This window comes from Ahaetulla prasina, chromosome 7 (genome assembly GCF_028640845.1).
Source record: "Ahaetulla prasina isolate Xishuangbanna chromosome 7, ASM2864084v1, whole genome shotgun sequence".
In the NCBI taxonomy this organism is placed as follows: domain Eukaryota; kingdom Metazoa; phylum Chordata; class Lepidosauria; order Squamata; family Colubridae; genus Ahaetulla; species Ahaetulla prasina.
In genome coordinates, this window is record NC_080545.1 from 24,826,126 (window position 1) to 24,849,660 (window position 23,535).

The 23,535-nt window shown below is 37.7% G+C and overlaps 1 protein-coding gene across 5 annotated transcripts in view; it reads right to left on the bottom strand.

Moving 5' to 3' along the window:
- Window positions 1–10,934: 10,934 nt before the first annotated feature.
- PLXNB2 (plexin B2) overlaps window positions 10,935–23,535 on the bottom strand; it is a 271,494-nt gene continuing 258,893 nt past the window's right edge. For all 5 annotated transcript variants that reach the window (XM_058191597.1, XM_058191601.1, XM_058191598.1 and 2 more), the window contains 5 exons: window positions 20,893–21,040; window positions 19,677–19,741; window positions 16,166–16,241; window positions 13,884–13,958; window positions 10,935–13,313 (listed from right to left, as the gene is read on the bottom strand). In XM_058191597.1, the coding sequence (XP_058047580.1) occupies window positions 13,209–13,313; window positions 13,884–13,958; window positions 16,166–16,241; window positions 19,677–19,741; window positions 20,893–21,040 (469 nt within the window). In that variant the 3' untranslated portion in view covers window positions 10,935–13,208. The remainder of the gene's footprint in view (window positions 13,314–13,883; window positions 13,959–16,165; window positions 16,242–19,676; window positions 19,742–20,892; window positions 21,041–23,535) is intronic.

Below are 23,535 nucleotides of genomic sequence, written 5' to 3' on the forward strand. Positions count from 1 at the left end.
AATCGAAGTGAGATGATGGAGTACAGAAAAAGCGATTAGGCCATTTGGAGGCCAAGAATGAATCACAATAGGATTGTTTGGCAAGTATTGGCTTAGAAACCAGTCTGCTTGTTTTTAATACAGTATACAATTTAAGCATAAGTCTATTCATAAATATACATGGAAAAAGAATGAACCTAGAAGCATGATTGATTTGATTGTTTATGATGAAAGGCTAAGAAAAGTAATAAAGAAAGCATGGGTGATTAGAATTGTAAGCTGCACAGAGTCACTTGGCTGAGAAGGGTGGCTATAGAAATTGAATAAATAAATAAATACATAAATAAAGTGAGAGGTTCTGAAAGAGGGACAAATCAGTATCTGATCATACAGTGACATGTAGATTTAGGGAAAACATACATGGGAGAAAAAGAAAGTAAACAGAAATTATTAATCCTTTATGAAGCTCTATTTTTTTTTTGTTTACATTTATACCCCGCCCTTCTCCGAAGACTCAGGGCGGCTTACAGTGTATAAGGCAATAGTCTCATTCTATTTGTATATTTTTACAAAGTCAACTTATTGCCCCCCCAATAATCTGGGTCCTCATTTTACCTACCTTATAAAGGATGGAAGGCTGAGTCAACCTTGGGCCGGGCTCGAACCTGCAGTAATTGCAGGCTTTGTGTTCTTAATAACAGGCCTTACCAGCCTGAGCTAAACCGGCCCTATTGAAATTAGATGAATATTCCCACAGAATGAATGAAATATTGAACAAAATATTGAATGCAGGGAGCCTTCAATTTACGACCAGAATTGGGAACAGAATTTCTGTTGCTAAGCCAGGTGGTTGTTAAGTGACTTGTGCCAAATTTTATGACCTTTTAAGTAAATTGCTACAGTTGTAAAGTGAATTGCATTTGTTGTTGTTGTTGTTAGTTGCAAAGTCATGTCCGACCCATCGTGACTCCATGGGCAACATTCCTCCAGGCCTTCCTGTCCTCTACCATCCTCTGGAGTCCATTTAAGCTCACGCCGACTGCTTCAGTGACTCCTTCCAGCCACTTCATTTTCTGTCATCCCCTTCTTCTTTTGCCCTCAATCTTTCCCAGCATTAGGCTCTTCTCCAGTGAGTCCTTCCTGTGAATTGCATGGTCATAAGCAAATCTGGCTTTACTCATTGACTTTGCATGTCAGAAGCTAGCTGGGGAAGTCACGAATGGCAACCACATGAGCCTAGCATGCTGCAACCATTGTAAATATGTGCCAGTTGCCAAGTGTCAGAATTTTGATCACATGACTGTGAGGATGCTATAATGGTCATAAATATGAAGATAGGTTGTAAGTCACCTTTTTCAGTGCTACTGTAACTTTGAATGGTCACTAAATGGATGTTATTAGTCGAGGAGTACCTGCATAAGAAAAGAACTGTTTGAAACAGAATGAAGAGATATGTGTTACAGACTACCTCCATTATGTTTAGATATGTGTAATTTGGAATCAGGCTAGAAACTAGGAGACCATGAGTTCTAGTGCTTCCTTAAGGACCAAGCCAGCTAGATCAGGTATGTCAAACTGGAGTTCTCCGAGGGACAGATAAGCATTGTAGTTCTCCATGGGCCAGCGGGGGGAGGGGGAGTGAGAGATGGGACGGATGCCTCCTGCACAACTTTACCAGTCAAAACGGGTTATGGGTGGGCTGCATGCACCTCCCCTGTGCATCATTTTCAGCCTCCCCAGCCTCCAGCAGCACCCTGAATGGCAGAGGCTGGTCCTTTGATATTTCAAGGCTGGCCCTGCGGGCTGGATCTCACAGACTTTGAGTTTGACACCCCTGACCTAGATGATCTTGGGCCAGTCATTCTTGGCCTTAGGAAGGAGGAAATGGCAAACCACTTCTGAAAAAATCTTGTCAAGAAAACTGCACAATCAGACACCATTGAACCGAAGATAAAATGTGTAATTTAAAGTGAAGTGCGGAAAAAATACTTGATTAAATGATAACACCGTTCTGCGGATGAAGAAAAAAAAATACGTAAGAGAATGATCACTGCAAAAAATAAGAAAGAGAGAAAGATCCATGTATATGGATCAAAAGATAAGATTAAAAAAAAATGCAGTCAAGTGCAAAGAACAGCTAAGACTAAAAAGGCAGAGAAAATGCAAAGTGACTTTGTTGGAAATAATAAATTTGGGCAGGGGTAAAAAGGGCTAATGACTGGAATGAAAAATAAAGTGATGAAATTACTTGAGAAGAAATTGGAGTGCTGGAAAATTGTTTGGGAATGATAGCGATGTGTTAGATTAACACTGAAACTGATGCTTTCAATACTAATGCCTCATGCTGCAAGAATGTTGAAAAGTATTAACACTGGAGATATTGATGACTTAACTGGAGAAATATGAAAATATGGCTATAGTTGATTTATAGAGTGGCCTTGCCACGGTTCGTGTCCGTGTGAAGACCTCATCTGTGCCTGACAATAGGAAGAATGCTCTTATCCTTCTCCTATATAAAAAGAAAGGCAGCAATGATGGTGACTCTGGGCCCCCAAACCACACTGATCGAGGGTGCCACCTCCTGCTGATGCAAATATTTCTTAAAGCTGGACCTGGATAGCAAGAGTGAATATGCAGCTTTATGGCAGGAGGGAGTTTGGAGGCAGATATTGTTAATGCTTAGCAGGCTGTAGAAAAATTATGGCAAACTTGTGGATTTAGAGAAAGCACAAGATAAAGATATGAGTTGTAAAATATTTCATATGAAGATAGACTTGAGGTTTGGTTATTAAATGTGATATGAGGGAAGTAAATCATGCCCAAGAATGGAATGTTTAAAGAATAGATCAGCAGTGAGCAATGAGCAAGGAGTTATTTGATGTCTCTTCTATTTTTAATGTATTTAGGTGTAAGAGATGCTTGTGGTGATATTAGAGATGTGTTGGTTGGGAACATAAATGTATGTGTACTATTGTTTGAGTTTAAGAATGATTTGCAGATCTCTGTCGGTCTATCTGCCTGCCTGGCTGCCTGCCTATATCTCAACATGAATCTACTGAAGATTAAAGTACTTGTATTAACAGGAAAAATGGAAAGCAAGTTACCCATACATGAAGAAAAAAACAAAAGCACATATATGAGAATATGTCTTAAAATGCTTCTTGTCCAGGAGAATAAAAAAACTCAGTTATAGCAGCTTATCAAACTGCAGAATGAGAAAGTGGCAATCACTTAACCTCCAAGAAGTCCAGTAGAATAGGAATGAAGGAGATTGCCCAACCTTTTACGTGCCTAGAGTAGCATTTCTCAACCTCGGAAACTTTTAAGGTATGTAGACTTCAACTTCCAGCCAGAATTGAAATCCAAACATCTTGAAGTTGCTGAGATTGAAAAATACTAGCCTAGAGTACTTTTAATTGTGCTTTTTTTCTTTCCCATTCAAAAGAGAATCTAGAAGCAGAAAAGACATTTGATTTTATAAGTTATGATCTATTGCTTCTAATTTTCCTCACTGTGAGATATGTGTATGATATATATGTATATATTCATTTATGTGTAATATAAATAAATAATCTTTATATAATTTGTAGTAGCTCATAAAACCTGTTAATCTTTCAAAGAAAACTCTTGTTTCATTGCTTTTTATGATCTGAAACAAATGACATCAAAGCAAAATGAAAAAGGGACGTACAATGTTTGAAAGCTGATTTAATAAAAAAATTGTTTTTGTAAAGAGCTTGAAATGGATAGTAAGATTAATTACTGAAGTGCGTGCCCCTGATGTGGCCCAGAGGCACACCAAAAGAGCCACTGAGCTCAGCTTAACTTCTCCTTCAGTTTGGAAATATTGGAAGTACTACATTAGGGGTGTCAAACTCTCATCGTCATGGTAGTGTCATGTGACGGTATCGCGACTTTTCCCTTTGTCAAACCGGGCGTGGGCGTGGCCAACCTGTGATGCATCCAGCCTGCTGGCTGCGGGTTTGGCAGCCCTGTACTACATTTACCACATAGAATTGCTATTCCTTCCCCCACCCTTCAGTTTATCACATGCCTAAACAGCTTCATCTCATCCTCAGCTTTGTCTTCTGGCATGCCCATAGCTTGCCTTCTATAGTTTCAGCCCAGATTTTATTTCCAAAAATACTTTAAAGGCAATAAACCTTTACTGCGTGTCACCTTGAATATTGAAGCTAGGGAAGCCGTTATAAATCATCCTAGCCTTTTCATTGCTACAACAATACCCATTTCCTCATCCTCCTAATTGAAAGGTGCCTCACAGATGCTTCGCATAATTGTCCTCCTTGCCTGGGTTGCAGTAGAAAATAAACCCATGTTTAGTTGTTTGGTGATTTATTTTTGTATAGCAAAAAGCAGCAGCATTCACAGCCTTTTTCTTCTTCCAAGTGATTAGATGATAAAGTCACAAGGTTACAAGGATCTAATAACAGAAAATGTCCAGGTCAACAAGGGTGGCAGCTAGGTAGGCGCTTGAACAAAGAATGTACTGTTTGCGAGTCCTCCCAGGAAGAAGTCTGAGAATACTAATAATTCTCAGTGGACAAAACGCCAAACTGTTACGTGTGATGCACAGACCTAATTACCTACTGGGTAAAGGGTTTAACCCACCTTCCTGGCAATTTTAATCTCAGAAGAATCCTTTTAAAACGTATGTTCTTTAGTCACTCCCTGTGCAAAATGTTATATAGGCAGATCTTACATATTTATTATCATAGCCTTTGTTTTCCTCCTTTTATACAGACTCTCTCAGTCATTTTTAAATTGAAACCTATCCTTTCCCATTTATCTGATAACAACCAGAATTCCTTTTGGATTTTCTTTTTGTTTTTCTAAGATAATGGATCTTGCAGATGACTGTTTGACTTTCCTCAGCCAGATGAAGCACAGTTTTGACAAATGTACTTCTACAACTGACAAAAATATCCTTGCTCTTCGGTAATTTCATGATTGGCGCAATAGAGGGAGCAGAGTATTTGTCAATGACATATTTTGAGTTTTCAAGTAACAGCAACTCTTGAGGTAGAGCAAAGGAAGGAAACAATCAGAAAGAAATTGTGTGAGTTCATAACTGTGATGAATATGTTCACCCAATCTGTGGATAGTTTTTTAAAAAAAAAAATAATAATCCACAAATACACTTGGATTCAGACCTCAGGAACATAGAAAACTGCCTTACACTGAACTAGAGATCATTGGTCCATTGACTCAAAAAATTGTCTGCACAATGTTTGGTGCAGCCCCAGAATCCTTTTGAGTGATGTTGATTAAAGAAACTTCCAATTACGGTAACTGAAGTTTTTATTTTATTACTTAATCAAATATATAAAGGAAGGGAAGTATTTTGTCCTTTTTTAATCCTGTCTTTTGATATGTTCTTTTTGCTTGATCATCCATACTTAGTTTGGATTATGATTCTGCCATAGTAATCCTTAATCAGAGAACCAAAGCCAAACAACAGATAGAGTTTCAGCTTGTGACGAATTGCCCATTACTAGTGTAGACTTAGCTCAGTGGTTAAGACGCTGAGCTTTTTCGATCAAAAGGTCGGCAGTTCAACCGTTCAGTTCAGTTTGAATCCCTAGTGCCGCATTACGGGGCACTACTGCTCCCATTACTTATCCCAGGTTCTGCCAATCTAGCAGTTCGAAAGCACGTAAAAAATGCAAGTAGAAAAATAGGGACCACCTTTGGTGGGAAGGTAACAGCATTTTGTGCATGTTTGGCATTTAGTCATGCCGGTCACATGACCATGGAGATGTCTTTGGACAGCGCTGGCTCTTTGGCTTTGAAACAGAGATGAGCACCGCCCTAGAGTCGGGAACGACTAGCACATATGTGCGAGGGGAACCTTTACTTTTACCTTTTTAGTGTAGACAAGTGACGCTGATGCTCCACCTCCATGCTTTCAGATAGCTCTTTTTCCATGCATTAGCTGGAGAAGCTGGATATAACTGGAAGCTTTTGTCTACAAAATATTGTAAATTTCTGTTACTGGGTTGGGGCATTTCTTGAAAACCCAACATTTAAACCCAATTATATCAATCAGGTGTGAACTAAGATTTTCCTGCTATATTATTTGCTGCTTGCAAACTAGAAACAGAGCCTGTTGTGCTTTGTTTTTAGATACAAATGCACACAAATAAACAAAAACATCAACAGATGCCTGCTTGCCATCTCAGCTAGCAGGCTTATTTCTCTTTTTATTAACACTTCTGAAATACAGTGAAATATTCCACATACAAGCAACAGATCCTGTGAACCCACCTCCCAACAGCCAATATCCACCCATTTCCATTAATTTCAATGAGTCTCACAAAGGTGAAGTGCTCATAATGTTTCATTCATAGCTTTGCAAGGCTATTATTCTTGTGTATACATAAAGCTACAACCTTGGTAGAAGGCTGTAATAGTACTTACATAATGATTGGACACTGCTACAGCTAATCTACTCAATAGAACAAAGCATGGAACTCACCGAATAGAGAGAAAAATCACAGGCTAATGCACTTCTCTGTTAAATGCAGAGAAGAGGGTAAGTACACAGTCGCTTGTCACTATTAAGCAGTCATTTCTGTAACACTGAGATAAAAGCTTTAGAGAGAAAGGAGGATTCAACCATAGCCCTTGACTTGCCAAATATTACAGAGCAGGATTACTGACCTTTGGAAATGCAAGCCAAATAGTCAGCAGAGAGGGAAAAAAATATAGAAGCAAAATAAAACAGTTATTTTTATCATCTAAAACAGATTTCTAAGAAGCAGCATATTTTATGGTGGACATGCAGAATGCCCATATTGCAGGCTAATTCTGCCAACTGTCAGCAGTTCGATCCGGACCTGTTCAAGGTTGACTCAGCTGTCCATCCTTCCGATGTCAGTAAAATGAGGACCCAGACTTTTGGGGGGCAATATGCTGACTCTATAAACCGCTTAGATAGGGCTGTAAAGCACTATGAAGCAGTATATAAGTCTAAGTGCAATTGCAATTGCTATTGCTATTAGGAGTACCTAGTGTTTGAAAGAGTATCTGAATAACCAGAACAGCTTGAAATATCTTTGTTACGACTACTTGTAACTACATCTGATGCTTCAACTTGGGCCATTCTGACTTGAATGTTCTCATTGGTTTTAGTGTCTTTCAACGGAAAAGCATTTGGCACCTATCCTGTGTAACTTCATATCACTGACCGAATGAGGACCTGAAATGGTTAATTGCATATAAAGGCTTAGTGCACTGCAGGATTTAGCTAATTGAGTCATAGCTTTCCATGTCTATATTTCTTAAAGATAATCAGGGACCCCAACAGCTCCCTTTTTAATCCCCTACAACACTTTACACCGGAACTGGCAATTTGGGTTCATCTACTTCTGTTTTGATAGATCTTAAATTCCTTTTGATGACAGAGCTAAACTCATAAAAACATTTCCTACCATTGAGAAACTGATGAAGATTGTATACGATATCCTAAAATATGCATATATATTTAAAAAAAGATCCACCAACTTTCTCCCCTCCCCCAAACACCCTAAGTGTGATATTAGATTTTAAAAAAAACATGTCCCTGATATCAATCAAATTGTCCTCCTATATTCTCAAGAGTAAGACATAGGTTGGAGGCTGTGGTGAAATTCAATTTTTTTAATTACCGGTTCTGTAGACATGGCTTGGTGGGCATGGTGTGGCTTGGTGGGCATGGCAGGGGAAGGATACTGCAAAATCCCCATTTCCACCCCACTCCAGGGAAGGATACTGCAAAATCCCCATTCCCACCCCACTCTAGGGGAAGGATACTGCAAAATCTCCATTCCCTCCCCATTTCTGGGGGAAGAATACTGCAAAATCTCCACTTCCGCCCCACTCTGGGGCCAGCCAGAGGTGGTATTTGCCGGTTCTCTGAACTACTCAAAATTTCCACTACCGGTTCTCCAGAACCTGTCAGAACCTGCTGGATTTCACCACTGGTTGGAGGGGAGGGGAAGACAGCCTTGACTCTTGGCAATTGCATGGGTACCTTCAAGTATAGAAGTAATTAGCCATTGCCTTCTATTATTTTGCTTTTTAAATTATCTGATAACCTCTAATCCAAGTACTATGACTGCTTAACTCACTGAGATCAGCAAGATTGGCTACATGCAGTGAGGGAGATTGTCAAACTGGAACAAGATTAATTTAATCAACCCAAAGGAAATTCTAAGCTATGTTGTCTAGCTCCATATTGATCTGGATGCTCATTTCTGTCAATAGCCCCGTTCTCCTGGTTTATTTTATTTTTCAAGACCTGGAAAATACTTGAGATATTGGATTGTCATCCAAGTGTGTTAAGGAAGCTCACTTGAAGGAATTTCTCATTGACATTTGAAATCTATTTGCCTTGAAAGAAAACGTGGTTGGGATAGGAATACAATTCCATGTACATTTTTTTAAAAAAAATAATAATAATCTACCTGGTCTTTTTTCCCCTCCTACAGCAAACATTGCCCCACCAGTGATCGAAGTTTTAATGCATTCGATTTGCTTGAAAAAGAGAATGCAGTTTTAAGCAGGTTTTAACAGAATCATAAAGGTGCAAAGCAGAACAGAATAGAACAGCAGGGGGTAAGCAATGAAACTGATCAAGACCCATTAGAGAGTAAGGTTCTTAGAAAACCCTTGGGGCAGCTTTACAACTGACAGGACCATCACAAACCTACCTACGCTCAGCTGCAGCAAACACATATTTTTTTAATATCTCAGGGACTGGCACTCAGGCCATGGAACCAGCAAGTGTGATCTTGTACTGAATAGGTCCAAGCTACAGGAGAGAAAAGATTAAGGGTATCAAAGGGATACTTTCCCGCTTTCATTTCTTTCTTGCTACGTGCAGGATTAAAAGGGGAGGGGGGGAGTAACCATTTCACTCAACGTTCAATTTTGAAGAGAATTAAATTAGCCCCAAACATTGTTCAGAATTAGAAGAGCGAAAAGGCGATTTTAGAAACACAGCATGTGACTTGGTAGTATTTTTCCTCTTCAAAACCAGGCTATAGAAAACTTGAAAAAGGAGCTATTATTGTGCTCTACCCAAGCAATGAATCATTTTTCTCTGTCTTCTGATACTTTTAAGTCTTTTTTTTTAAAAAAGACATTTTTCTGATTCAAAAAGCAATTCATCCCACAGATTATATAGAATGTTGGTTGAATCATTTAATTCTGTTAAGCTCTCTTGGGTCTTTTCGTTTAAGGTTACCCTTAAGTCTTATTTTATTTTAAATCTTTAATCACTATATATTTTAATAGGGTGGACTAATAAGAATTAATGAAAAGCAAGGAAAAGTTATTTATTTCTGTTTGTTCATTTTGTTGGTACACTTTATAATTTTAAGCATCATTTTTAAAGCAGCATTTTAAAACAAGCAGTAATAAACTCCTGTTTCAGGCTATCAACATTTTGATGCAAAATAATGTTGCTAACCTAAAACTGAAGTTTACTATTGCAAACTCTTTGCATTTCTTTTTCCTTACTCTCTGAATTCTGTTTCTTCTCAAATTCCCCAATCTGGATCAGCTGAGTTTCATAATCTAATATATAAATATTGGACTATTGGACCTAGTCCAATAGTCCAATATTTATATATTAGATTATAGATGCTTCTATAAGCATCTATAATCTAGATCAGTGGTTCCCAACCTTTTCTTGTTTGAGGCACAACCTTTTCTTGTCTGAGGCACCCTTGGAAAGCCTTTCAAAAGTTCCCGGCACCCTTATAAGGAAATAGATATTTAAAATCTCCGTAGCTCAAAAGTTCCCGGCACCCTCAAAAGATCTCACGGCACCCCTTAGTGCCGCGGCACACTGGTTGGGAACCACTGATCTAGATGCTTCCTCAAATGTCTGAAAGGTTTGTCTCTTGTTTCTGTTTCTGTTTTCTCCTGATCACCATTAAAAAACAGATAAATACTAAGATGGACATAGTATTATAGATTCCTCTTATAAATTTTTTGAAGGCAAATTGTCTTTTTGTTTCAAGAGTCCTGCCTTCCTTGTTTCATCAAAGCAACTATATTGCTTCATCATAATGCAGTTTTATGATCTACAACAAACTCAAAACAGGATTGATGGAAAAAAGAGATCTTCATTTCTCTTTCAACCTTCCCTCCCTGTCTTATTTTTATTTTAGAAAAGGATTGCTTTCTACAGTAAATAATACTCAGAAACTTTATACCTATTTGTGGGCTGCTGCTGCTTTGAATTGTGATTTTCAATTCTTCAAAGATGTGAAATACGTTCTTTTAATAAGAATACTCAGTATCAGCACCAACTTCCTGTGGGATTTTCCTTGCATAAATTACAATTGCCTGATGAGAAAGATGGATTTAGTTTTCAAAGTGTTAATTGGGCATGTAACCTCCTTTCAGTCACTGGCTGGAATATGGGATTTCAGAATTAGCTATTCTTTGGACTGAACATAAAGACTTATCTGATCCCATTGAAATCCTTGGACATTTATGGGATTGTACAGTTTGTGCAGAATTTTGTTTTAGTAACAGCACTAAATGTTGTAAGACACAAGCAGAAAATATTGAGTCAAAATCTAACACACATCTTTATCTGTAATTTATCTGAAAAAGCCTTTGCTGATTTAGAGAAAATACACATTAAATGAGTCAGCATATTGAATATCACTGTTGTCACCATCATATGAAGAAGTAGTTTGGGGAGCAGCTCAGCTGCTTAAACCAAATATTCAAGGATCTGAGGACCTTGTATTTTTGAAGACTCTTGCTACTACTATAGCTCTTCCACAACTTAATAACTAGAGGTATTTTTTTCTGAGGCATTAACTTGTCACCTAATACACAATCACAGTTACAGAGGAATCTTAATAAAAAGCCAACTCAAAGATCTATTTTTTAAAAAGAATTAAAAAGAAACTTTAAAAATTCAAGGAAAACACTTTGTGGAAAACAAAAACCCCTTGTATTTGATTTACAATTAACAGGATTTACAAACAAAGACAAAACAAAGCAGGTAAGCATGTTTGTTGATCAGTCAGAAGGCGAGTAAAAGAAGCTTAGTTTGATCCAGAATTCGTTTGATCCAGAATTCGTAGGTAAACTCATCCAAACAATTCATAGTTCCATATGCTAAGGTGTGCATACAATGTAAGAAAACAAAAGGAAAACAAGAAAAGCAGTATGCTGTTTCCCTCTTTTGCTTCTGCAATTCCCCTACAGTAGGCAATGACATTGTCACCAGCCAATACTGTCTGTAATTCACTCTACAGAAATCAAAAGATTAATAAAATACATTTTAAAACTGACGTCAGGACAAAAGCTGAGATCAACTTCAATACAGAGAGAGGTAGCAAATAAAATTGTTATCATGTTAAGAGCAAAGCAGGTTTAAAGTACCAAAGAACAGCACTACCTGGAAAATGCTATTGAATTACCAAAATAATCCATCTTATTGTGAAAAATAAATGTAACCGAGATTGCTTATGTGTGTATACATGTGTGACACGACATTTTAAGATTACATATCAAATTTTATAAACTTGCCTATAAGCTAATACTGTCCACACACATTACATACTCAATAAGGTACTTTAATTTCAACTGCAAAGGTAATAATTCTATTCACTGCAGTTTTCCAAGGCTCAGATAGTGTTTATCCTTGACAAGGCATGGAATTTCTTTACAATTAGTATTTTATATTTCAGACAACAGGGTATTCTTTGTTTCTACTTGTGTTTTAAAACAATCTAATAGCAATCTTCCCAGGATAATGTGAAAATTCGATTTAAAAATCCTATGAACCATTTCAACAAAGATACACATATTTGAATCAGGTCAAACTGCACATTATTGGCAAAAAGCTAATTACAGGCATTCTGCTGGTCAAATTTTCTCACAAAAGTCATCAAACCACACATAAATATTTTTGATATGATTCTCTTTACAAAACCATTCAGATCCACATAATTAGTACAAGTAAGGCACATTAGCATATATAATAATTAACAATTAAAAAAGAACAAAAGGAAAAGCCAGTTTGATTTGACAATCTTTTGAACAAATAGAATTTGTTTTTTCATCAGGGATTTTAAGAAATGGTCTGCAAATAAGAAGAGCCTAATCCAGATTCAGAACCAGGTATTTCTGAATCTTAGACACTTGCTAACTCAGAAAAGCAGCCATGTACATTGCATTATCCTTGATGCAGCTAAAACTATGCCCCAAGGGTAACTGCCCATGGTGGGTATTGCAGATTCCAAATGTAACAGTAGATTGACATGCGTAACAATCACTTTACTCAAAGTGTCAGAGAAAAGGGTTTTCTATCTTTCTGGTTCCATTTTGGGCCAATGGTACACTGGATCAACTTTGGCTCTTTAGAAGTACCTTGGGACTTCATCCCATTTCCTACTGAGGAATACAAACACCATCCAAAGTTCGAGTATTTATGTTGTATGCTAAAGCTGGCACACAAGATTGAAAGTTATGTTCTTAGAGACTTCCAAGACACCTTCCAAGATTAAAAAAACCCAAACCCTCACAATAAACCTACAGCATCATCTCCCTTAGACTGTGAAAAAGTGGGTTTGGGGGCAGTAGTTACAACCACGTGTTTTAGCATTTAACATTCACATGAATGTAAAAGAAATATAGTACCCCAATCCACTGCAAACTCCTAAAAGGAAAGTCATCGCAAATAAATTGTTTATATCCTCCTCAGAAGCAGAAGATAGATGACAGGTTTTTCAAAAAAAAAGAGGGGGAAAAAAGCTATTTCCAGTTATTGAAATTAAAAGGGGATATTGCATTTATCTTTCCAATATGCTATTGTTTTTTCTAGTACAAATATTGCTTAAAATATAAAGAAATTATAGGTAGTGATTTTACTAGCATAATGACTTCTAAAAAACGCTGATGTTTCAAAAATTGTACTATTTGATTAAATGAGTATAACTGCCCCCCACCCTCCCTTCCCCCTATGGACTTCCCTCATGTCCCTCTGGAAATTCATTTATACACCACACAAGATTTTAATTAGAAGCATAATTTACAGTAAAAACTCTTTACATTACAGTGGTTCTATATAAAAAAGAAGCCTTTTGTTTTTTCATTTAAAACTGTAATTACACATTAAAAAATAGAACACTATTTTCTTATTAGGGAGAATGAATTTACACATCTTCAGATCAGCCTTTTTTATTGCAGCTTTCAAATCAAAGGTCAGTCACTTTATGCTCTAAAGCAGCTGCTATTTGTTGTAATCGAATAGCAAGCTGCATTTTTTGTGCAGCTGGGTCTTCTTCTAGTGCATTTATAATCTGAAAGAAAATAAAAAGGAGAACATTCAAGTCAAGATATTACAATATGATCCTATAGGTATTTCTTGAGAAATATACTCCAGGGGTTTTAAAGAGTGTTATCTATTAATCAGAAAGAACCTTCCTTGCTAAAATGAATCTGTAGAGCTATTTTCCTCATTGTAAGCAGGGGGATTTTCAAAATGTAAGAGAAGAAACTACTATCAAATGGATCGCAAAATGTACTCTCTATCTACTTCAAGGGCAGTAAGCCATGTTTGTGACATTTGAGGACTCCTGGACATTTTGTTAATAAGCAACTCTTCACTGTTCTTGTTTAATATAGCCAAGAAATCTGTTATATTTGGATATAAAATCCCATATGGAACACACCTATATTTAGAGATGGAATTCTTCTGAACATGCTTTAAATATTTCTTCTCATATCTGAATTACAGTCTCTTGGTCAAAGCCAAGCATCTGGTAAACCAGGAAATTATCAGCCTGGAGGCAACTCAGCTTCTTAGATCTTACCCATCTCATGACTTTCTACAGAATAATAATAAAACAAACTCAGTGGTAGAAGCTTACCTCATCATAGTACTTGTTAGTATATTGGTAGAGCTGGTGTAAAGCCACAAGGGTGTTTAATGAGTCTGTGTGGGCCTATTAAATTAAACAAGAAAAACACTGTGTCAAACATAGAGCTGGCTGCACAAGAACTTTAATGAAACCTATATAGATGCACCAGATATAATATTGTTCCTCTTCCTATCCACAATTTTAATAGGTGTCCAGGTTGATAATGAAGTGAAGATTGTTATTTTTATCAGAAATATCACATCAAGCTTGTTTGCTGATTTGTTACAGCCACTACACTGTTGTTCCCATCTTAGGAATTACTGTAGAATAAATAATACCTCAAGCAGAAACCAACGCTGCAGATGTATTTGCCAGCAAAATTACATCCATTCTGGATATTGGATAATTAGTGTTCTAACTCCAGTCTCCTCATTTTAAAGAAGGTTGTGGAGAAGATAGTAGGTCTATAACTACAAAGAGCCTAGGAGGAAATGTATTGTTTGGATCCTTTTGGATCAATGCTGTGGCTGGTATGAACATTACATTGATTGCTCTTAGATAGATATAGGCAGACAAACCGATACAGCTCCCCTGGTCTTGCTAGACCTTTTAGGGGCTTTTGATAGCATCAGACAAGGTATGTTACTGGACTGCCTTTGAGGTACTATTTCCCGTGGGAAAGAAACAGTAGCCAATACTCTTGTACTTAACATCCATATGACGCTATTGGGTAAGGTAGGGTAAGGATGAATAGGTTCAGGCTTAATCTCAGCACAACAGATTAATTATGAATTCAGAAGCCTTCTGGTACCAGAGATAACCCAGTTTTGGATCTCTCTGATTCTGTTCTGTAATTTAGGGGTAATTTGTAACTTAGGGATCATTTTAGATGAATAGCTGGTACTTGAAGAAAAGGTAGCTAGGAAAAGCATTGGCCAATTTCATCTGGTCAAAGCAGTTATAGCCTTTTTTAGGATGTCCTACTCACAGTGATGCATGCTGACTAATTTAATGCACTCTACATGGGCTACCCTTGAAGACCACTCAGAGGTTTCATTGGTTCAGAATTGTTGTGACCCAGACTCGAGCAGGTAGCAACAAATGCAGTCCTTAAGGAAAATAAACTTTATTCAAGCAGCTGGGAATTGACCCATTCCCAGCGTCGTGAAACTCAAAACAAAGCAAAGGCTTCTCCAACCTGCTCCAATTTAGATAATTGCCAAAATCCTTTGCAGATAAGCGTCTCAAGCAGAGAATGGAGAGCTGCCAAGGTCTTCTCTGAGAAACATCCAGAGCAGAGAAGGGGGACGAGCGCAGCCCCAACGTTGTTTTCCGGCAAACTGAGACACCGATGCCGGTCTCCTTTTAAACCTTATGGGAGGGGCCAATTATCTCTTGGCCCTACCCCCAAGGTGACCTCTCTGCTTGAGCTGCTCCTGCCTCTTGGCAGCTCTTCTCATTCGGGCATTAGGGACAGGCTCTCCCAGATCCTCCTCCTCCTCGCTACTCTTGGTCTCTCCAGGCTCTGGAGTCCACACCTCACTCTCACTACTCTCAGGCCCTGGAGGCTCTGGAGTCCATACCCCATTTCTTGATGGCTCTGGCCTCGCCTCCGCCTTATCACTGTCCGATTCCGCCACCAGCACCGTAGGCTGCTGATGGACCACAACAAGAATGCAACAACTTACATAATGATGGGAACTAATAGATTTTCCCAGATACCATCTTATTAGAAAGCGATTTCTAGTGATGAGTTTGATTCTAGGGGCAATTTAAGATGCTTTGGGATAGACCAGATCTGACAAAAGACGCTGCAAGAAAGTTTTGGTTGCGTCCTTTCCTGGGAGCCTTGAGAACACACTGTTGATAAACCAGTTGTTATGGATTGGATGTTGTGGTTGTTGGTCAGAATACTGCTGACTTCCCACCCCCCCCAATTATTTATGTCTTATTTAAAGCTTCTTTGAGCTCGTTGGATTGAATGGCATATAAAATAGAGATGGATCAATCAATCATTCAGTCTGATCTGGTTAATCTGACTCAGGGAACTATGAAAATTAACTGGTTTGAAACTACTAAAGATTTTTCCCCCATTGACCTCAAGTATGGTCAACCACTGAACTAAACTATTAGGAATGCCAAAACCTTGGGGGGGAAAAGTGGGAAAAACTCCAGAAGACTGATATAAAATAGAAGACATGGTACAAATAATTCAAGACAAGACAAATAACCCAGCAGTTCTACTTTTATCAGGTACATTTAAAAGGGGTTGTTTCCAATTTTGTACTTACTCGAGAAATCTCTGCTAAATGTGTATTCATATCTTGATCACTCACTTGTACCATCTGGCGAATACCTCTATAATAACTAGAAAAAAATGTTTTTGTTGAAATAACCAACCTTTAAAAATACTTTAACACTCTGTACTGAATTTATGACATTTTCTTAATAGATATTGCTATATATCGAACTAGAATTTTTAAAGGATGGTTGCTGATTTTTATCTTGGATGTATTTATTTAAAAATATCTGATATCCTCCTTATAGATTAATGTCAGTGCTATGAGTTTTGATAATATTTTACTTTTAGGGAAAAAGCAAAATCATAGTATAAAAACAATCCAGGTCATACACATATAAAGTCAGTCCAGGGATATTTCAAATATCAAGTCTTCTTACCAATCATAGTCTTGCGCAACAAACCAGATCTTCTTTAGTTTCATTCAAGCACACAGTTCAATACACAACAGTCAGTAAATATTAAAGAATCAATAAATAGTCATGATCAAGCAATAATCATGCATTGAGCTCAAACATATAATTGCAGCATACCAGCAGGTAACAATGGTGTAGTGTCCACACAAACCATAATTCAGCTTTCCTTAAGTACATTGGCTACAGAGCTCAGCCAATCAGGATGCATGATGAGGCAACACAGTCTTAAAGCAATATAATACCTTTCTTACTGCAAACATACATAGTTGGTTTATATATTGCCTGACCAACTAGTTAGACAAATAGCAATTTCCTAACAGTCAGGACCTAAGATTTTCTCTGTGCTGGATTTTGCAAGTTTTTAGAGCAATTATTGACAGCTAAAATGAATCAAAATAGCAATAATTTCTTATGATGCAGAATAAAAACATTACCATAGGCCAGGGATTAGCAATATTATAGGGGCAGTCTACAAGAAACTATCTGCTATGGTCATGAGAAGAGATAGAACCAACTTTTAGTCTATTTTAGGGGAATAATGTCTCTATACTTATTCTTAATTATCTAAATCCATGATGGCAAACCTATGGCATGTGTGCCAGAGGTGGCATGTAGAGCCCTCTCCGTGGGCACATGCGCCGTCACCAGCTGCTCTTCTGGTTTCTAGTGCACACATGCAGAAATGAAATTGGTCTTCATGCATGCCAGAGCGCCGGAAACCCGAAGAACAGCTGGCCGGTGCATATGTGCATGCCAACCAGCTGGTCTTCAGGTTTCTGGGGCTCTGGCGCGCGCACACACAAATGCCTGCGCACTCACATTCTGGTATGGGCACCCGGTGCCAAAAAGGTTCGCCATCACTGGTTTAAACTCTAGAAAATCACATTTGGGATATTTTTGGTTGAAAATTTAAGTACGTTGGAAGACATCCATTTTTATCATCATTTTCAACTTTAGAAAAAAATTCATGAATAAATACTTTTCTCTTTTTTGCTGTTGAATTCTGTCACCTATGGGTTGGTTAAAGGTCTGCTTATGGCTAATAAGCTATCTATCTGGTGGTGTTACGGCCAAATTCCATGCGAGCCTTTCTCCCATTTTAACCATTGGAGGAGAACACTTGAGACGTATAAGCTCTCTATGTAAGTATATATAAGTATAGATCCCAATAGGATGCTTGATAAGACATAGAGTTAAGTGACTTTCTATAGAGCTTTCAAGTCATTAGAGCTTCTAATACATCCATTTTTCCTTGCCCCTTGGTTTGAACATAAGCATTTCAGTGGATGGTTGCTTGACTTACACCACAATTTGGATCAGAATTTCCATCACTAAGTTATGTGGTTATAACGCGAGATGTCACAGGACCATATTACTTAAGAAACCACAATCCTGGTTGCTATCATTAATCTAAAATCACAGATTGTTAAACAGAGTGAGTCTCAGATTAAAAAATGTGGGGGTGCCTTGGGGGTGATGGGGGAAAGGATATGATCACGTAGGGTAGGTGTTGCAAAGCCACAGCTGCCCTATCACCCTATGTTTCACAGGCTCTACTGTGCCCAGCTGACCTTCACTTTTTCCTACTGCTGCTAAGGTGCACTCAGACTGGCCCTACTGTTTCCAAGGCAGCTGCTAGTCCTGCCAAGTCTTCTTCCTGAAGCTTTTATGACAATCTCCAAATCACTTGTGCCATTCCTTCTCCAAATTGCATGTCCCATTCTAGTGATTCTTTAGAAACCTTATGGTCTTCCCCAGTTTCACAAAAACAAATGTGCTGTTTGGAGACTGGTAGGAATCCTGTTCTCACAATGCTTTGGAAGTCTTCATTCGCCAAATGGAACACCCGCTCTTCCGAGAATTGGGGAAAATCAGAAGGTTTTTGAAGAAACACAAGGTGCATAATTTGAGAATGAATGGTACATGCAATTTGGAGAATGAAGTCTTGCAGAGCACCATGACAACAGGGTTCCTGATGATTTCCAAATAGTGTTCTCGTTCTTATGAGTCCTGGAGAAGAGCAGAACATTTCTAGAGTATAAAAATGAGGCACGCGATTTGGGAAAGGAATGGCGCACATGATTTGGAGAACAGTGTACGTGGCCTCAGGAAGAAGGCCTGCTGCAGCCAACATATGCTGCCTTGCATATGTTAACTTTGGGCATGAGCACTGTCATTAACTGAATGGTCACTGGACAAATGGTAATAAATTGAAGACTACCAGTATGGTCCAGCATGACTTTCCTAATCAGCTGTTTAGCAGGATGCTTCATTGCAGTTCCCAAATGGATTCATTAGTAGAGATACTGTAATAAGGATGCGGCTCATTTGAGCATTTGCTATACCCATTTCGAGGGGCAAGAAACCAACAGGTACGGTAGAGCAATCTGTGCAGCTATCTAAAGCACCCACAAGCCCAAATTTCTCATTGATTCACAAATGTTTTCTGTTGCTTTTATTGCTCTCCCTCTCAGTGACTTCTTTAGAGTAAAGGAAAACAGTCTTTTGTAGCCTACCAAGAAAAAGCTTTATCTCAGAGTAGATGATACCTTATAAAAATTCACGCCACAGGAAGTTTTGCTTCCTGACAGATACGCTGTCATACTTCTTCACTTTTGAAAGTATTTCTTGGATGGGGAATTAAAGTAAGCATCTTATTTCCTAAATCCATACTATGCACAAACAGACATACATGCCTGAATCAAAAAGGAAATGCCATCACAGTGAAATACTAGAATACAATACAAAAGGCAAAAATCATGATGTTTTTAAAAGCCATGAATATATTCAAATGTTGAATATAAAATCATTCTACACATTAATTCAGTTTCATTTGGCATTGCTAAATTGCTGTCTATTTTGAAAATGAATATATTACTACTATATTATTTGCGTTTATCATTCTTTTGCCTAATTTCCAGGTCACTTTTATTATGATAAATATTCTAGTAAAATTATTTTTATCTTGATAATTTTTATTCAGGATATATTTGAACCCAACTTGCCCCTAAGCAGAGATACAATGCGAGAAACAAACCTTTTGTCCCTGAGAATATAAAATAATAATTTGTAGTTCTCTCTACTTACTCTTCCACCATTTTCTTATATGTAGAGATCTCTTTTGCATAGAGTAACTTGTTACTTGGAGAATCCTGAGAAACAGAAAGCAATGAAATCTGATTTTTTTGAAACTCATATATTTGTTTTTTTCCTAGCATTGCAGAAATTTGAGGTAGAAAATCCATTGCCTTCAATAAGGTGTATGTCACAGCATCATGGGTAACAAGATGTGTGTATGTCAAAATCTGCTCGATGACTGAAGCTTTACCCCTCTTGTTGACTATGAAGCTGAGGCCATCATATTGTACTTTCTCCTTCCTTTATGGATGCTGCTGCACACCATTTGGAAAGCAGAATATTGATATGTTATATCAACAGCAAGAAGAAAAGTCATGGCGTTTAAAAGTTATTTATCTTTCAAAACAAGCATGAAAGAGAGAGACAACCCCCCTCCCCCAAATCCATTGCTGCTGTTGGGAAAGCAATTCTTCTTCAGCAGGTGAAGTTAGCAGCCCATGAAAACATCTATAGAGAATCCAATTTCTGAAGAGCAGATTAACACTCCTTGAGCATCAGTATTCTGAAGCCTCAGAATACATTTTCTTTATTGCTATCTCCTGCTCATGTGTTTATTCAAATGTAACAGCAACTTGTGGTTCTTTTTCTGCCCTCTACCTTTTCCACTACCACCTCTTTCTAGGTACCCGCTCTCACAACATCTACTAGACTTTTTCAACCCTGGGTACAAGTAGTTTTGATTGGACTCAGCTTATTCTTTTCATGATATCAGTAATACCAAAAGGAAACGAAGTGGAGAAAAATTTAATAAAGCCATCCATTTTGGGTGGATTTACTAAAAGATGCTAGAGAAACAGGTAGAGAGAAACCTCTGGTGGTTTTTGTGGCAGAAGGGGCAAGTAGCTGTTACTCAGTAATGGTGACATCATTACTTTTAAGTAACTAAAAATATTCTATTATTAGATGCATTATAGAAGCTGCAGGAAATAAATATCTTTGACTGTGAAACAGCATAAATATCCCTTACAGGTGATGGAAAAAATGAATTAATGTCTTTAATGAATTAAAGACTTTGTCTTCCTAACCTGGTGTCTTCGAGATGTATTCAGTTTTAACGCCTTTAAAGTTACTCCTTTATAGTTGGATTTTAGTGGAATAGGATTGAGGGAAGTGGTTGCAGATTGCTGTGTGTATCAGAGACATAAAACTGAAGATAAAGCCTTACCCTGCTTAGTTTGTGCTCTGTTCTTGTGCAAGCATCCATGAAAGTTTGTGCGATGACTGATAAGGAAGCATCTACTACTTCATGAACGTGAACATCGAAAATGAAATGGGGATTTTTCAAAATGTTCACCCAGAACCTAAGGGGCAAGCTGGAAGGAAAACAAGAAATAGCTCAATAACTGATTCAGGAGTGAATGAAAAGGCAATACTAACAAGCAAAAGTGTTATTATTAGTAGGTAGGTACATAATAGGTTTCTTTGCATATAGAATAGAATAGAATTCTTTATTGGCCAAGTGTGACTGGACACACAAGGAATTTGTCCTTGGTGTATATGCTCTCAATGTACATAAGGAGAATAAAATACATTCATCAAGTATAAAAAGATACAACACTTAGTGATAGTCAAGGTTACTAATAAGCTATCAAATCATGCTAGGAAGCAAGTAAAAACAATATAAGTTGAAAGATACAAGCACATGGTTATAGTAATAAGCAGGAAGAGATAGATACTAGTAAGGAAGAGAAGAATAATAGTAATACAGTCTTAGTAAATTATTTGACAGTGTTGTGGGAATTAGTTGTTAAGCAGAGTGATGGCATTCAGGAAAAAATATCATCATAAACAGTAATTCCTGACATTTGGATGAAAAGGATCAAACATGTATGTCAATACATTCTTATTATTTCTGCTTTGCGCCTTTTGGCAACATAAATAATGAAATAATCAAAAGTTGATTGGCTTGCTGTTATACTCAAGGTTCTATTCATGGACTTGTTGATGCTGATTTGGGTTTTTTGGAGAGCAACAAAGCAGAGTGTGGTTTCATCCAACACTAAGCAGGTCTCAGATAGAGTCTTCTTGCTTTATTTAAGGAGGAGCATAAGGGAAAGAAATACAGCAGAGTGCACCAAAGAGCTTACTTATTCTAAGTAACCCAGAGGATGTCTACCTTAATATGATATATTAACAAGCTTCCACAATGTGCTTTTATACTAAAAAGAATTTAAATAATCTAGCTCCAATGCTCCATGATCCAAAGAAATGCTGGCTTATTAGCAAAATCTCCATTGCTCCGTAATAAAGATTTGTATGCAGTTGTAAGGATCTGACTACTCAGTCAAACTGCAAAAGCTTTGTGCTCATATTGTTGACAGGTATTATTTCAAAGGAAAGTCCATCTGCACAAAGAATTAAGTTAAAGGTTTTCAAATTGAGCTTTTAAATTGGTAGTCAGAAGTGAAACAAGAATGAATCTGGGCTGCCACATATTCTGTGTCATATCTAGACTTTTCAGGTCTAACAAGCAATAGCAACAGAAGTGAGTAGCCCTTCTCTTCTGTAAAATTGTGCTAGTGAATTCAGTGAACAGCTGGAAAACTCTATAGACAAAGCTTTTGCTATGATCCCACTGCAGTGTTGGGTCTTACTGTGCAGTCCATCACCTAGTATTTGTAAATTTCACAGATATCACAAGAAGGAGGGACATTAACTACCTGGTGAATTGTATACTCCTTTGTAACAAAAGGCTGCTTACATTAGGGAAATATCCAGTCTCCTGTTTAATGTTTCCACCATTTCCCTTCAACAGTTTGTTGAACATATTCGTATTGATTTCTCCTTCATTTACCAAATCTTTGTATCGCTTCATTTTTTTAGTAATTGTTTTTTTTATCTGCTTTTAATACTCTATGCCACTCAGAGTCATGGTGAATTGGGCAGCTTTACAATTTAATAAAATAAATTACACTGGATTTTGAGGTTCTTGGCCTGAATTTTCAAAGTTTGTGGTTGAGCAATATGAATATCCAGAACAGCCAGTGTGATGTAGTGGTTAAAACACTGAACTAGCTTGGAAAGACTTAGAATCAAGCCATCTTCAGCCCAGGACAATTACTGAATTATACTCCTAGAATAGATTGGGCTCTGAAATTGTACTTTCAGAGCTCAACCTAACTCAAGACCTCCTGCTTTGGGGATAAAAGTAAGGGAGAACCCTGTGTTTGCTATCTTGAACAAAGAAATGTGGGATACAAATTTAATAAATAGTAAGTAAAATGCATTATGTTTGAAACTGTTTTATGTTTATGTTTGCCTGACTTGGTGGCTAAGACACTGAGTTTGTTGATCAGAAAGTTCAGCGGTTCGAATCCCTAGTACAGGTCTCCTGCACGAGCAGGGGGTTGGACTAGATGACTCCAAGGTCCCTTCCAACTCTGTTACTGTTGAAACAAACTGTGACCATATGTACATGCATATACTTTTTATTACTATACTTTATTACTATACTTTAAGTATATGGCAATTTCCCTAACTTTAGAAAGGGGTCATGCAATGGTTGATTCCTGAGCTGATAAGGATACAGATTAACAGAGTTAGAAGGGACCTTGTAGGTCATCTAGTCCAACCCCTCTGCCCAAGCAGACCCCACACCATTTCTGTCAGATGGCAATCCAGTCTCTTCTTGAAAGCTTCCAGTGATTTAGAAGGCAGTTGTGTAAAAGGGCAGAAACAAGGATTTCCTTTCTCAGGGAAGAGGCTCACTAGTTCACAGTTAGAGAGGAAAAGAAAACATTCTCTCGTGTAAGATCCCATGAAATTACAATCATTTACATTTTTAAAGTAAAAAAAAATGTAATTGTTT